This window comes from Stylophora pistillata, chromosome 10 (assembly GCF_964205215.1).
Source record: "Stylophora pistillata chromosome 10, jaStyPist1.2, whole genome shotgun sequence".
Lineage (NCBI taxonomy): Eukaryota > Metazoa > Cnidaria > Anthozoa > Scleractinia > Pocilloporidae > Stylophora > Stylophora pistillata.
The window spans coordinates 19802586-19818300 of record NC_142528.1 but is presented as its reverse complement, the minus strand read 5'-3'; the positions used below and the strand labels follow the sequence as shown (position 1 = coordinate 19818300).

The window sequence follows — 15715 nt, the reverse complement described above, 5'->3', positions numbered from 1 at the left end:
ACATGGCAAATTATGTTTATAAAATTAATATCAAAAAATTGTGTAGTTTTGTGTCATTATCCTGAAATGATAACTCGATCTATCTAAATTTGAGTAAAAAACATTTATCCCCATCAGTAAGTTTACAGGCCTACTGTTTTTTTCTGACTTTATCTTAACAATGGACAAACCACCCAGCTGTCTACATGAAATAAATATGACAGACCCCTTGATCCCTGCTTTCAAGTGATGATTCAAAAAGTGTTATATAAAACAGCTCAATCATTGTTCGCCATATTCATCACTTTGTTTGCTTTACTTTATTTTTGTACAAGGATACCTAATGAAAAGCACCCATTCTCAACTAAATTTTGTTCCAAAAATCAATTTTTGCTTTTACTCCTGCAGGTGAAATACTTTTAAAACAAAGCTTCAGCACTTAAACAGATATGGTTTAAAAAAACCATCTTGGTATCACAAGGCACTGAAATTTGCTTCTAAAATCTAGGCGGCTCTACATTCATTGTACAATTTTTTCCATCTCTTTAATCATTTGCCAGCATCAGTTTATTTCAAGCTGCGATTATGGCATGTGCGCATCACGAATTCTTGAAGCTACATTAAACAGTTTGGAGAGTGGAACAAATTCAGTTCCAACAGGTCAGTTTCAAGTGCTTTGTTTGATGGAAAAAAGTTGTTACAGATTACAAGTGTGACTAATTAATATCAAAAGAAAATAACTTTTGTTTATACTCATAAAAAATGGGACCAGAGGACCAAGTCCAGATTGAGGTAACCATAACCAAGGTTTGACAAAGTAAATTCTTTATGCAATGAAGTCAAAAATAAGGAGTAATAAATCACAGCTATGCTGAACTATCAACAGTTTGTATGGCTTGCTTTTCTGTATAATTATGTATACAGATGTGACAAAAATGGCTTTCCGCTTTGGCCATTGTCATTGTGCCTCATTAAAATGAAAACAGTCCTGCTGAGGATTGAGTTCTTACATTTAATTTAATATTCATAAATAATAATAATAATAATGACATTTATCCAGGGAGCCCACTTGCCTTGGCGGTTTTCAGTGGGGCCCTGCACTTCATCACTACCCTCTTGGTTGCTATGTTTGGGTCTACCTGCATGGTAGCAGTATCTACATTGTACCTTCCACATGCCTCTGTTCCCTTCTAGATTATTCATTTTTACCTTAATTTCCACAACATAAGGATTAATTTTCTTTCCCATCTTCATCACATATGATTGAAGGAACTTCAAAAGCTCTATCTTCGCATCTTGAAACTAAAATGTGAAAAGAAAGTTTAGTGTTAAAAACATGTGCAAGACATAACCTAAGCCAGTAAGCACAAAGGATTGACTTTCTTAACTATATCACTCCATGGTATGTTGTTAATAAGATGATGCAGTAAAGACTTATACACCCTAAGAATGCAATGGTACCCTGATTTATAAAAATTGCACAAACAGTGGTATTCAAGCTGTACAGTTTCTTAAACAGCTACAACGTAGTCACAAACTTTGCAATTTGAAAGCATTTATCACCAAAATGTTTTGGTTTAATTATGATCTAGCTTCTAACTTGTATTAGGAACCAGTTGGATAATTTGTCTCATTTGAGCCAGTCGGGTCATTAGTGTCACTGTATGGATAACTTACATGCATGGTGGTCAGTTAATTATGTATTCATTGAGTCATAATGCATGTATCAGTAAAATCATTCTTGATAAATTATTAGGGTCACTCAAGCAAGCTGGGTGGCCATTTGTGCCAATTGGTAATTTCTACACATGGAGTCATTTTAAGCAATGGAGTCCCTTCAACTAATTGGGTAATTTTGCACCACTTGGCATCATCTGGCCCTCTCACTCAGTAAGGACATCATCCAGTTAACATTGAAAAAGACAGATAATTGTACAGCATGTTTAAGTTGTTGGCAGACTCTTAAGGCAATAAAACACATTCTATCAGAAAGCCTGCTAGTAAACAATACATGATGTTGGAAGAAGGCAAAAACGTTTGTAAAACACGAGGCTGCTGGTTAACAAGCTTTTTGGAAGTTCTCCCAACATTCCAAGCAGTTTTATGATTAGCCAATAAACCAATGGAGAGTGTGGTTTTATGGCTTTAATGACATAGTTATAAGTGAAGTTTATTAGAGCGAGTGCTAAATTTAATCTAAATTTGTGATTAAATCACTGATTCTCACAAAACCCATTGATAAGAGCAATGAACCAATCAAAGCTCCAGAAACTGAATGAACTGCTGGCCAGAAGAGCAAAGAGCTCACAAATCAATGCTTGGAGGTGCACCCAGGCACCTTTTAAGTGTCTATAAATATGCATGGGACATGTTTAGATATACACTCAAAACAAGCTCAAAATCCTGACAGGATTTTAATTCATTACCCTAGCTCTGCTGCAAGGAACTCTGTAGTTCTTAGTGATTTCTAAACTCAAGTTTAGAAGCATCTGATAAATAAGGCAAATGTTCATTTGATTTGTATATACTCCTGATTATTAATTTAACTTTCGTCAGTATAGTATTCTTAACATTGTACATAACCACAACTTTTAATTATTACCACTTATATTATTTTATTATTTTTAAATAATTTTCAATATTAATGTAAATTTCACAGATGAATTAAGAGCCACCTTTCAGTGGAAATACTGTAATAAAGTCATTATTATAATTATTATCATAATTATCATTAGGACTAATTAATCAATTGCTGAATAAAAGCAGTAGTATGGAGATACTGAGCAGAAATGGGAAAGAAAACAGATAACAAGAAATACATGCATAATTGTAAGATGAAGGCACAAACTATTAAGTGCTACTGAAGAATACTTCAGTCTATAAATCAATTTTGATGCTGAAGATGCAATTTTTGTGGCCAGTATTGGCCTACCACTGCAACTGCAATCTGTAAGGAGAGTTTTAAAGTTTGCAAGCCTTGTAAGCCATTTTAATAATTTCCACAGGTTTCTTAGCTTAATAAAGGCCAGGGTCCAGTTGTTCGAAGGCTGATTAGCACTAACCCAGGGTTAAATTTTGACTCAGGTTTCATTATTTCTCTACTCAAGAACCTTTCTGGGATAATTTTCCCCCTTCTTTTTAGAGCATCCAATCATCAAATTGTAGACACAAAATAATTAAACTGAACTTTCTCTTAAAGCTTTCAGATCTGAAATCAAATTTCACGTTAATCCTGGGTTATCTTAACCCAGCTTTGAACAACCTGGCCCAGTTGTATAATTTTAACTGACAAAAATTTTCTTAATTGTGAGAACTTAACTTCAAATTAATTTTATTAACACCATTAGACCACACCACAATAAAAGCAGCAAAATCAAAAGACAACAACATCAAGCTGTGTGCACTGATTCAAACACCATCCAGCTATTTTGTTTACTTTCTCTTCACTATTTTCCTTCAACCAATTATTTTGTTTCTGTTGCACCAGCTTGAAATAGAGCTTTCATGGAAACCCCCTTAAAATTTTAAAACACCTAAACATGGTAAAAACTATTGAAAGAAATCCAAAATGACAAAGCCATAAATTTTGAGTGCATATTCACTTTACATGTGGTTTTTGTTCTTAATATGTAAACAATATTTTCAGTAGATATCTAAATTAAAACCAACTTTTCCTTCTTGGCAAGCATTCTTGGGAATACTAGTCTAGAATTTCAAAAGTTCTTTCACTTTAACCAGGCAGCAAAAATAAAATTGGAGCAACCAGTTTGTTCAACTACATTTTGAAACGAAAATTTGATAATGTTAGAAAAATACAATCTTTGTGGTTGTTTTTTGGCATTCAAAGTGTTCCCTTTGTTTCCTCTAGACCAAAGGCCTTCACAAATTAAAATCTGGGAATTTGCCGGGTGTGGCACCATTTCACAGGACCAGGGCAAATATACAATAGATTTTTGACCAATCAGAGCTCACACTGTGTCTAGGATATGTCATGAAAAAAGAAAACCATAAGACAGAAACTAATCTTTTGACAACTTTTTTCAAGTCCATTTTTCTTTGTACAGGCTAAATAAGAGAAGCCAGGGGGGCAGAAAGTTGTGTTAACAAAAGATGGAAATGTGCATATTCAAACATTGAAGAAAAGAATTATTAAAAGTAATCAGTTAGTATACCCCTCTGGTAAGTGGGAGGCCCTTCTTAAACAAGGAAAGCAGGAGGCACAAGAGGTTAGCGTAATTATATTAAATTTTCAATACACTTGACGTTTGAAAAAAAACATAAATCATGAAAAAAAAACACTTGTCTACATAGTAACCTTTCATTAAAAAAAGTAAGCAAGTAAACTTTATTTACACAGGGTAGCCCATTCAGCTCCAAGGTTGGTCTCCATAGGAGCCCTGTATCTTAAAGAATTCATTTACATTAAGAGCATGAACTATCACATTCAAAGAGCCTCATAAAAATACAACAGAGTTTAAGAACTACATTACGAGCCTAAAAAATTACAATGCAAAATCACTCTTAAAGCTAAAATATAATAAACCATCAAATTCCAGATAAATAGAAATGTCTTGTTTGCATGGTGGCAGAATGTCTGAATGTTTTTGCTATTCATAATGTTTACAGGGAGTTTGTTTAAAATCTTTGTGCCAGTTAAAAGAAAGGTCCTTCTCCCAAAATTCTGTTTAATGTTTGGTAGGGATAGCCTTATACTTTGCCTTGTGGAGTAATAGTCTATTAAATTTTTACAGTTGTGTGCTTGGTTGCCTAGCCTTTTAACAGGAATGAGGCTAGGGGTGACCTTCTTATGATACAAACCTTGCTGCTTCTCAAATGTAAATCCCTTTGTTATCATGCTAACTAGATACAGCTAGGTCTCTATCGTGACAAGGTCACCTTCAGCCTCCCTCCAAATCAAAGGCTTGTCAACTAAGTACAAAACTGTAAAATGGCCTATTGAGAATGGTTGAAAATCTAGTAAAATATAATGAAAATAACTGGGGACTAATGATTGAAGACAGAGAAAAACGAGTTTTGCCATGTGGTAAGGATGTCTGCTGGAAAGAGTTGGCCAGTGCAGCTGCTCTATTACCTCAGATGAGTGAGATCAACATGTGATGATTTGTGCAGATCTACTCTGTAGATGCTGTAGTCGATCTATATCTCACTGTCGAAGAGCACTCCAGGCAATGTTCCCGTAATCAAATCGTGGAAGAATTAAAGCATTGTGAACAAGACAGTGTTGTTGCCTCTTTGTTACAAAACTTCTGACACGGCCAAGGATACTAACTCTTGATGCCACCTTTTTACACACATTAAGTCCACATGAGCCTTCCAAGTCAAAAAGTTGTCAAACATCACAGCTAGGTATTTAAAAGTAGTTTCACAAGATAAGGACTTTCCAAGAAGATTTAGATTAAGATTACATTTGTGTTCCTTATGCCTCTGAGATGTAAATAGTACACATTAGTTTTTGAAACATTAAGAATAAGATTATTTTCTTCTAGCCATTTAGATAAACACTGAAGATCCTGGTTAATGTAGAAAACCAAACTGTGTACAGTTGGACCAGCAAGATACAAAACTGTGTTGTCAGCGTACATATTTACAGAACAGTATTTGTCACAATGTAGAGGGTCATTAATGTAGATCACTGAAGGGTCTGAGGAGGGACCCTTGAAGCACTCTAGAAGCTATGGCAAGCTCCTCGACAACTGAGAATCAATATGCACAAACTGCTTTCCTCCCAAGAAGTAGTTCTTAAATCATGGAAGGCTTTCATCACATACACCATAATATTCCAATTTGCGAAGCAAAATGTCATGGTCAACTGTGTTGAAAGCCTTTGCCAGGTTGATAAACACAGAACCAGTGACTATATGCCCTTATCCATATTCATGAGAAGCTCATCAGCGAAACAGGCTACAGCCGTCTCAGTTGAGTGCATTCTTCTAAAACCAGATTGTGATTTACAGAGCAGGTTATGTTCATCAAAATAACTTGCAAGGTGCTTGTGGATCAAACATTCAAGGATGTTAGATACCACTGGTAATACAGATAATTAAGGAGCAGTAGTTTCTTGGGTCATCCTTTGTTCTTGATTGGTGCAGAGGGCTGACCTTTACTTTTTTCCATTCCGCAGGGATAAAGTTTTGTTGAATATAGTTAAAACAAAAATAATGGACAATGGAGAAGCCAGGGAATCTGCTCCGTCTTTGAGTAGATAAGATGGAATACCATCAACACCTGTAGCTTTCTTTGATTTTAAGTCTTCAAGTCCCTTATGAACCTTTGATACAGTGATTCTTTTGTAGTTTAAATTTTTGTGGACAATCAAATTGAGGCAGCCATTTAAAAAATGATTGCACACTTGTTTGATGGGTCAACCTTAATTCTTCTGTACAAGAGACAAAGAAGCGATTAAAATGTTACACTTGTCTTTCACTTTATTTGCCGTACAAGCAGTACCATCGCTATACTCTCAGAGCCATTTCCAAGTAGTTGTTTTAGGTTTTTACAAGTCTTGCAGGAACTTCCTTTTGTCTCCTGGAGCTGTCCATTGAAAAAGCAGTACTACTATCTTACTGAAAATGAATATAATCTTTTCAAACCTAAATTTTACAAAAAAGAGAAAAGACCATTTTTAAACATACTAGCAGTACCCTGAAAGCAAAGAATCTAACAAAAATATAACGGTGAAACTGTATACATTCAGTAACACTTTGCAAGTTCTACGTTTTTGGTTAACAGGGTTTTTAATTCAACTAATAATTAACACCATATTTTCCCCTATAATCTGCAGTGTATATCCTGTTAGCTATCTTCCTTTCCATTACTGAGCAAAAGTAATACAGACAAAATGTGTAAATTGTGTTTTTGCAAGCCTTCCTTAAGAGTTTGAGTGTAAGTTCAAGACCAAAAATTGAGCAGAGAAAAAAGAGGGGGTTTTTTTGTCAAACTTCTACTACAAATCAAAAGCATCATTTCACATGGCTAAAATTTCCCTAAACACTGGTAATTAAGACTTCTCTGCACAATCTATTCAGTTAATCAATGATGTAATGCACGCAAAATATCAACAAACACATTCCCATCCTCGGTCACTCACTGACACAAAAAATAAGGGCACATTTAACTTCAGAGGTTTCAATAAAAGCTGGTTACTGGCCGTCTACGGCTGCCTCTATGACCTGTCCATTTTGCCTGCAAGGGTTTTGGCTTACGTTGCATGCTTTCCCACAAAATCCTCAAAAAGGCTCCCTTAATTATTAATGGTTTTCAATTGGTCTTCATCTTCTTTGGCACACATGAAAAATGAATCCGATGAAGTCTTAACAATAATGTTACTAACCAACTGGTTGCTGTAGGTTGTGGAAAGCCAGACTGAAGTGCATTAATTTGAGTGTTCACGCAGAGTTTTAAAGTAACTGAGAAGGATCTGCTGCCTTTGCTCTACCATCTACAAATTTCTAACCACTGATTATTAGCAAGTAGGGACAAAATTGTTGGCCCCCATCTCCTGCATCTTCTCTGTACAGGTCAGCAGGGGACATTAAAGCACCCGACACACTTCACACAAATTGTTTCCTGATGTGGTCTGGCCTTGTTTCCATAAATTCAAGTTTTGAATTTTTGGGGGGGCACCCAAAAAATTTCTTATGAAAATTTTAAACTGCTCAAGACAGTCTGACCACAGTCCTCTGTAAAGCATTGCAATGCATATCAGAGCATAGTAGTGTGGATAATATCCCACATCATCAGGTTTCATAATACAACAGTCCCTTAGAAATATTTACTATAATTCAAAATTATCTTAACAAACTGTGAAAACAAAATTCATTTCAAAGTTGGTATTCTGGCCTTAAGAGCCTTTTAGTAGCAGACCCAAGGAGAAGTTGAAAATTAATTTTTCTACTTTTACAGGTTATCTTTGAGAAACAAAAACCATTAACCAGTACACCCTGCCAAAACCAAGTCTTTGAGATCTTAAGGACTAAAATCATATCTACAGCCTTGATTCATAACCAAACAATGTCCAATCATTAGTAATATAAGCTTATATGCAGTTATTTGTATAACCAAAAAATTACCAAAACATTTTGCATCTTTATTTAAGAAAGCCATTCCATATTGTTTGACCTCTTCACAGTACAGTTGAACCTTGATTATCCAGACTCATGACAATTGGGCTGAAAAGTCCAAATAGTGTCCAGATAATAAAAACCAAAATTAAAATTAACCAGCCAAAATAAAACAGAGTATAACCTAAAAGAGAATACATAATAATTTCAAGCAAGAATTCGAGCAAATTCTCATATCATTGTGCACAGCCTGTGAACCCTTTAACTCCCAGAAGCGATAATCATGTAATTTTGCCCCATAATATCCAATCACCTCATATAGGGAACAGGTAATAAGAATACTCAAACTCATAATGTATCCAGTAAAAGTTGTTATCTTGATCCAAAACCAAATTCTTTTAAATAATTTACAATGAGGTAGGTAGCAGGTGGAGAAGAGAATTTAAACAATCAGATCTAGGGAGTTTTAAAGGGGTTAACATTTGCCAAAATTACTCCAAGGTTATTGAGCTCAGAAAAAAGTTATGAAAAACCTCTTTTTTAATTTTCCTTAAATTTTCCTTGCCAATGTCTGTTTCTAAAAATACAATAAAAAAGATAGGTCAATGTGATGAGCCAATCTTACTCCATTTACAGTTCCACCGGCACTAATCATGCGTGTCATTTCATCGGTTCCCAGTATATTTTGTAGTAACTGTAAGCAAGGGACTTTAAATTAACACTTTAAATTAAATTTGTAGATAGAAAGTCCCACATGCCCATGTAAAAGAGTTTTGTTTCAAACTGCTACCTGCAAATGTGCATTGCTAAATCCATCATCCTTTGAAGCTGCATTAGTTGAAAAGCACCAACATTTTTTAGTTTTTTATTGATAAAAAAAACTTTGTTACTGTATCACGTGGTATGTTGCTTGCACCAACCAGATGCTCACATTAGGGTATGTATCTCACACCAATCAGATCACTGCATTATGGTATGTATCTCATACCTAACAAATCCCAGCAATTGGGCATGTTTGCACCAATCAGACCTTCAGAGAACCATCCCTCATGTCAATCATAGGTATCTTCTATCTCACACCAAACCACATTGCTGCATTAGGGCATATGTATCTTGCACCAATAAGATTGCCGCATTTGAGTATGTATCTTATACCAATCAGATTGTTGCATTATGGTACGTATTTCACACCAGTCAAATCACAGCACTGGGGCATGTTTGCACCAATCAGAGCAACAGAGCACTGTTCCTCATGTCAATCATATCATGGAATTAGGGTGTTGCAAAGTGTTGCAATGGAATCAACCCAACATTGATGCACATTGTTAAACCAATTCAAAGCTGTTCAATGGAAGCTAGTAACGCTCTGTCAGTGATTGAACCAATTGAAATTTGCTAACTTTTCCTTGACCTTGAAGAAATTTTTATTTCCTTGTCATTTCTGGTTATAATAGGGTTGTTTATTAAGTAACTTTCCTTCTACACATGTACAAAAGACATTTCGGGAGTTAGAGATCTTTAAGACATCATGCAAAAAGATCACCAAGATCACCAAGGTTTTTGTTTTGTTTACTCAAAGTTCTTCCTCCCCAGATATAAATAAATAAATAAATAATTTAATACTTATATAGCACAAAATTCATTATAAGTATATGATGTAATGCACTTAAAATGATATCATCTGATATTATATCCTTTCTAACCTTACTGATTATACAACTTAAAATTTTAAGAGAACTTTTCTAAATAGATGCTTAATTTTTTATCATTGAAAATATTTCACTTAAGTTTTCCACTTTAAATTGTAAACTTTGCATGCTGATGTTGAGATCGAGATCACAAAAGGATAAGGATGCGTATAGGGAGGTTTACAATAACTACTCTATGACTCTGAGGAATGCGAAGCAGAGGTATGACTCCGATCTCATTGAAGAATGTGGTGGCGATACAAGAAAACTGTTTCAAGTTGTACGATCCTTGTCTAACAAGCCAGACGAAAATCAGCTCCCTCCCCATGATGATCCCTGCAAGTTGACCGATGATTTTGGAGAGTTCTCTTGCCATAAAGTTGACCTAATTAGAAAAGATTATTGATGCAATGACTGTTGTTCCACTAGTTCTAAATGTTCCTGCACCTGAGAACTAGTTTGAGAAGTTTGATGTCCTCTCTGAGGAAGAAGTGTCTGATATTATTATGGGCTCTTCTAATGCTAGTTGTCAGTTAGAACCGATACCAACATGGTTGTTGAAGCTGTGTGGCAGTGAACTAATTCCAGTCATAACTAAAATGATTACTCTATCCCTTCAACAGGGACAAGTTCAGACAGTTGTTAAAGACTGTTTAGACTGATTGTTTAGACTGTTGTTAAAGAAACTGGGACTTGAACTAGTATATAAGAACTTTAGCCCGGTTAGTAATCTGCCTATAGTCTCCAAATTAGCTGAGAAGCCAGTTGTGGCTCAGCTTTTCCGGCACTGCTCTGATAATGCTCCACTTCCAGTTCATCAGTCATCTTCTCATAGGTTTCATTCAACTGAGACGGCCCTTCTTAAGAGCAAATCCATGCAAAAATCAAACATTGCATAGCAAAGTTGAAAAGCTAAAATTCACTGCTCTTTTGCAAACAAGTAGCCTTTAGAAAGTAGACAATTTCTGTGCAGTTTTTTCCTTAAAAAAATTATTTGCTTCCGAAGAAACGAAAACATTTCGTTTTCAGTCCCAGGATCGATTTGGCGACACTGAACAGGTTTAAAATAAGTCATGATTCACTCGACTCGCGTATCAAAAAAACTGCACTAGAGAAAGCTATCACAGTTCCAAGTTGTTCTACACTTGTCAACTTGTCATTGTCTAAACACCGTGATTTCATAAAGATTAGATTAATTCCAGTATTCAAGAGAAGTCAAAAGCTTATGGCTCTCCCATGTTGCATAAAACGGTAGGTGAAAAACAACGATAATTTTTAGCACGTGCCTTTGCTCAGAATTTCGCAAATTTACGAATGGTAATACTAGAGTTGATGATCTTTCAGAATACGTAAAGTTTAGTTTGGGGAAATGAATTTGGAATTTTTTACAATTTTTTGAAAATCGCGAAGAAAGATAAGAAAATCACGCCATCCTGTTGTGTACATGTGACCATTAAGACATTGACATAATTAACAATTATTCCATGAGCACGTGTTGGATATGGGATGATAGATAGCCAATGAAGCACGTAGCGCCGAGTTGGCTATAATCATCTCATATCCAACAGGCGCGAGTGGAATAATTGTTTTATTAAAAACGTCAAAATGAATTATTAAATTTATTAAATTTTTTAGCTCCCTTTTAATTTTAAGCTGATGCGTATGCTTACCATATTTGTAGATTATGGTATATTGGCTCATATACCATAATGGCTGTGCCAATAAAAAGTCTTGAATTGCATCATCCAATGATCCAGTTTTTAATAATAAAAATCAACACGACTCCGATGCATAAAGCAATTGAAAGTAAATATAATAGCCTTAACTCAAATATTATATTCTTAAAAACTATTGTAAGGTTATTCTTCGCCTACCGTTTTACATAGCACGGGAGAGCCATAACTTCTTTACTCCTCTTGAATACTAAGATAAATCTAATGTTTATGAAATCATGGTGTTTAGACCATGGCAAGTTATACAACAAATTGGAACTATGATGGCTTTTTCTAGCGAAGCAGTTTTGACAAGCAAGTCAAGTGAATCATGACTAATTTCCACTCTGTTTGCACGTGTTTGAGATCGCCAAATTGTGCTTAAAATGAAAATGGCTTCCATCGTTTTTCTCAGGAATTAACAGATATTTCAAGGAAAAAACTGCGTGGCATTCATATACTTGCTAAAGGATATCTATATGCAAAAGACGAGTGAATTTGATTTTTTTCAGCTTTGCCGAAGATTTGCAATTTTGTTTGATTCTTGCACGGATCTGCTCTTAAAGTCCAGAGTGATATACTCTCCAACATGGACAAACAGGAAGTAACTTCTTTTTCTTTTAGATCTGAGTGCCGCCTTTGACACTGTCAACCATAACATCCTGATTGAAATCCTGGAATCAGATTTTGGAATTTGCAGTGATGTTCTGAAGTGGTTTAGATCATATTTGACTGAAAGGATACAACATGTAATCGTTAATCAACAGTCCTCCAAGACCTTCAATTTAAATTGTGGTGTTCCTCAGGGGAGCTGTTTGGGACCTGTCCTTTTTCTATTGTAAGCATCAAAGCTGTTTGAGGTTGTTAAGAGGCACCTTCCATCAGTTCATGGGTATGCTGATGATACTCAGTTGTACGTGTCGTTTCGTCCAGATTCGTTTGCTGCTCAAGATCAAGTGACTAAGGCTACTCAGAACTGCATAGCTGATGTTAGGGCTTGGTTAGTCTCACACAGGTTGATGTTTAATGACTCAAAGACAGAATTTCTAGTCATCAGTTCATCACAGCAGTTATCTAAGGTTACCATTCCTTCAATTAGAGTGGGTGACTGTGACATTCAACCCCTTAAGCATGTTAAAAACCTTGGTGCATGGTTTGATAACCATATGCCTATGAATACTCATATAGGAAAGGTATATAGTAAGGCATTTGGGGGGGCTTTATAATATTAGGCAAATTAGGAAATATTTGTCAGCAGAATCAACAAAGTGTTTGATTCATGCATTGTTACATCACATTTAGATTATTGCAATGCTCTTTTGTATAAGCTTCCGCAATATCGATGTGATCGACTTCAAAAAGTTCTTAATGCGGTGGCTCGGGTTACATGCTTAATTCCTAAGTCTGCTCATATTACTCCGGTACTTAGGGAACTTTACTGGTTGCCGGTGAAATTTGGAGTATAATTTAAGATTGCCCTTTTAGTTTTTAAAACATTGAATGGCCTGGCACCACAATACTTATCTGAACTACTTGTTGTAAAGCCGAGAACTAGATACAGCCTGCGGTCTGATTCTGAAAAATTGCTGCTAATCCCTAGGGTGACACGGAAGACTTTTGGTGATCGAGCCTTTTTCCATGCTGGACCAACTGTATGGAATGCCTTGCCATCTAGTCTTAGAAACTGTAAGAACACTGACTCTTTTAAAGTACTGTTGAAAACTTATCTTTTTAAGAAAGCTTTTAATTTGTAATTTTATATTCTTATTACTAGTATTATTTATGCAATCTAGCCTTAGATAATATATGAACTTTGACTTTTTTAAAGTACAGTTGAAGACTTATCTTTCTTCTTACGAAAGCTTTTAATATTGTACAGTGCTTTAGAATATTTTAATAGTTAAAGCACTATATTAAATGTAATAAATTATCTATTATGCTTGTTCCAGGTGATTTTTTACATCGTTATCAACAAAGACTTCTCCAACTTCGACTTGGACTCAACGCTTGATAACTCAAACTCCCAAAACCCCCAGGTATTTACCAATTTCCCACAAGGGTTTGAGCCACCAAGAGACAACAGTGGTATGTTATCAAATTGATGAGTACTTCTCCCTTCTAAATGCTCCACATTTCCTTGTAAATTAGAGAACTTGGTGTTAGAAGGTTGTCCAATCTGACTTCTAAGGTGAATCATTTTTCAATTGTCCAGAAATGGTACAAGTTAAGTTGAGGGGTTTTAATTGGATGCAAGTTAAAAATAATGAGTTTGACAAGGATGATAAATCAATTGGGTCATTTAAAGTGCATTACTTCATATCAAAGTCAATACCACTGCAAAAAAATGCCAAAATGTTTAAGTGAAGAAGATACAGATCTGTAATTCAGTGTGCCTTTGTGTAATTCCAGTTTAACTGGTTTATCAAAGTGTAAAATTCCAGGTCTTTAACTCAGCAATCCAAGACTGGTTATTTATGTGTCATAATCAAGTCTTACACATAAACATACTATTTACTCCAAATTCCAAAGTAAATTTTTTGAAAAACTCCTGTTTGCAAGCCTGTTTGTCTTGCATTTCAATATTGTCGATTCAAAAGTCAACTGACTTGTCTATTCATTACTCCAAGTGTGTTTTATCTGCATGTAGTTTTAAAATCAGTTTTATCCTTGTGCAAACAAAACACAGTTTCTCAATACTAAACTTCAAATTCAGTAGTACATCCAACATCTTGTTCTGTTAATCACAAGTTTGATTTTAAGCAATTTTTCAATTTCAAATATTAGATAAACAGATTTTTTCCAAGTTTGAATACTTTTTAACCAAGAAAAATTCAAGTATAAAAATGACTTCAACAACTGAATAGACAATTAAACCTTTTACTTAATAAGATTCTAGTTCACTTCTAACCCAAGCAGATTGTACCTAGCAGGAAATACAAGGTTCACATCTTAAATTCACTTCATTTTTCAGACCTCCACAATTAGAACGTACCTCATCCAAAGTGATGACTTTCCTCAAAAAGCTAACTATGCTTGTCTCTCCACTGAATAAAAGTGAAGAATAATAAGCTGCAAATGAAATCAATATAAAAACAGTTAGTTATAATTAAAATCAATCTTATATTTTTCAATTCCACCTCTGACTTTTTTGCCAATACACAAAAAGCTAATTTCAGTTCTACCTAGTTTTTAACCATCCTTAAACATTACATCCAAATAATTATGATGAGTATATAAATTATGTTACAGGTCAAATTTGATTTCAGGTTAATTTTGATTAAACCTAGTAGGTTGATTTTTTTTAACCTAGGTTATTTATAACGTACTGTTATATAGTCATGCAGTAAGCCATAATACTGGTACAATAATATGTTTGTACTAAATCCAAAGTAATGCAGGCTACTCATATAAGGTTAAGGGTTAAACACTCAGGTTAGTGATTACGGTTAGGGTTAGAGTTAGGGTTAGTCTTAGGAAAGAAACTTGTTTTAAGCTTAATTTTAATTTAATTTTTAATTTAATTTATTCCATTTCCACTGCATTAATTTGCAGTGGGGAAGGACTAGAAGGGAACATACGAGTTGTAGTCTATCAAATAAAGGCCTAATACACCTGTAATGCTACCAAGTTTAAATATCAATCATTATGCTTATCTAAACCATTATGCAGAGAATTTAGAAGACTGCCAAGCTTACCGGAAATCATGAAATGTTAAGGTCTGAATAATTCTGGGCATTGCTTGGAAAAATATAATACTAATTAATCACATTTCAGTTGTAACATTAACTACTGACTAGGCTCCCATAAGCAATTGAAAATAGGCTTTGTAGAAAATCATTTGTGAAAACCAAAACATCACATCATTCCACATTTTGTGTTGTTCAACAACTTGTTTCAGTACTGGCAAGTAAAATACATTTAAATAGAACATCATAAGCATTAAACTCCAAAAATGATCCCTAAAGTGTGATAAGATTATTCTTTGTTTTCACAAAACTGTCATGAGAACCAATCCTTGACCAATATTGTTCAAATCGAGATTCCAATACTTACTTCTGTTGTTCAATGCTTTCAATAAGATTTGAAATAGGTGGCTACCTCGGTACAACACCTGCTGGAAAGAGACTTCATTACGACTTAGCATGGTGACTGTGACTTGAGCGCGGTGAAATATACCCGGCCACTCACAACAGAGTACCCGCCGGAGCTCCGGCGAGTGCCGGGTCTTATTGAAAGCACTGGTTGTTCTGAAATA

The 15715-nt window shown here is 34.9% G+C and overlaps 1 protein-coding gene across 5 annotated transcripts in view; it reads right to left on the bottom strand.

Moving 5' to 3' along the window:
* The window catches only part of LOC111320216 (DNA-dependent protein kinase catalytic subunit), a 214034-nt gene that overhangs the window by 191134 nt on the left and 7185 nt on the right, over window positions 1-15715 (bottom strand). For all 5 annotated transcript variants that reach the window (XR_015992649.1, XM_088736607.1, XM_088736604.1 and 2 more), the window contains 2 exons: window positions 14453-14529; window positions 1189-1281 (listed from right to left, as the gene is read on the bottom strand). Coding sequence is in view for 4 of the 5 variants with exons in the window: in XM_088736607.1 (XP_088592733.1) it covers window positions 1189-1281; window positions 14453-14529 (170 nt within the window). In the remaining variant the exon portion in view is untranslated. The remainder of the gene's footprint in view (window positions 1-1188; window positions 1282-14452; window positions 14530-15715) is intronic.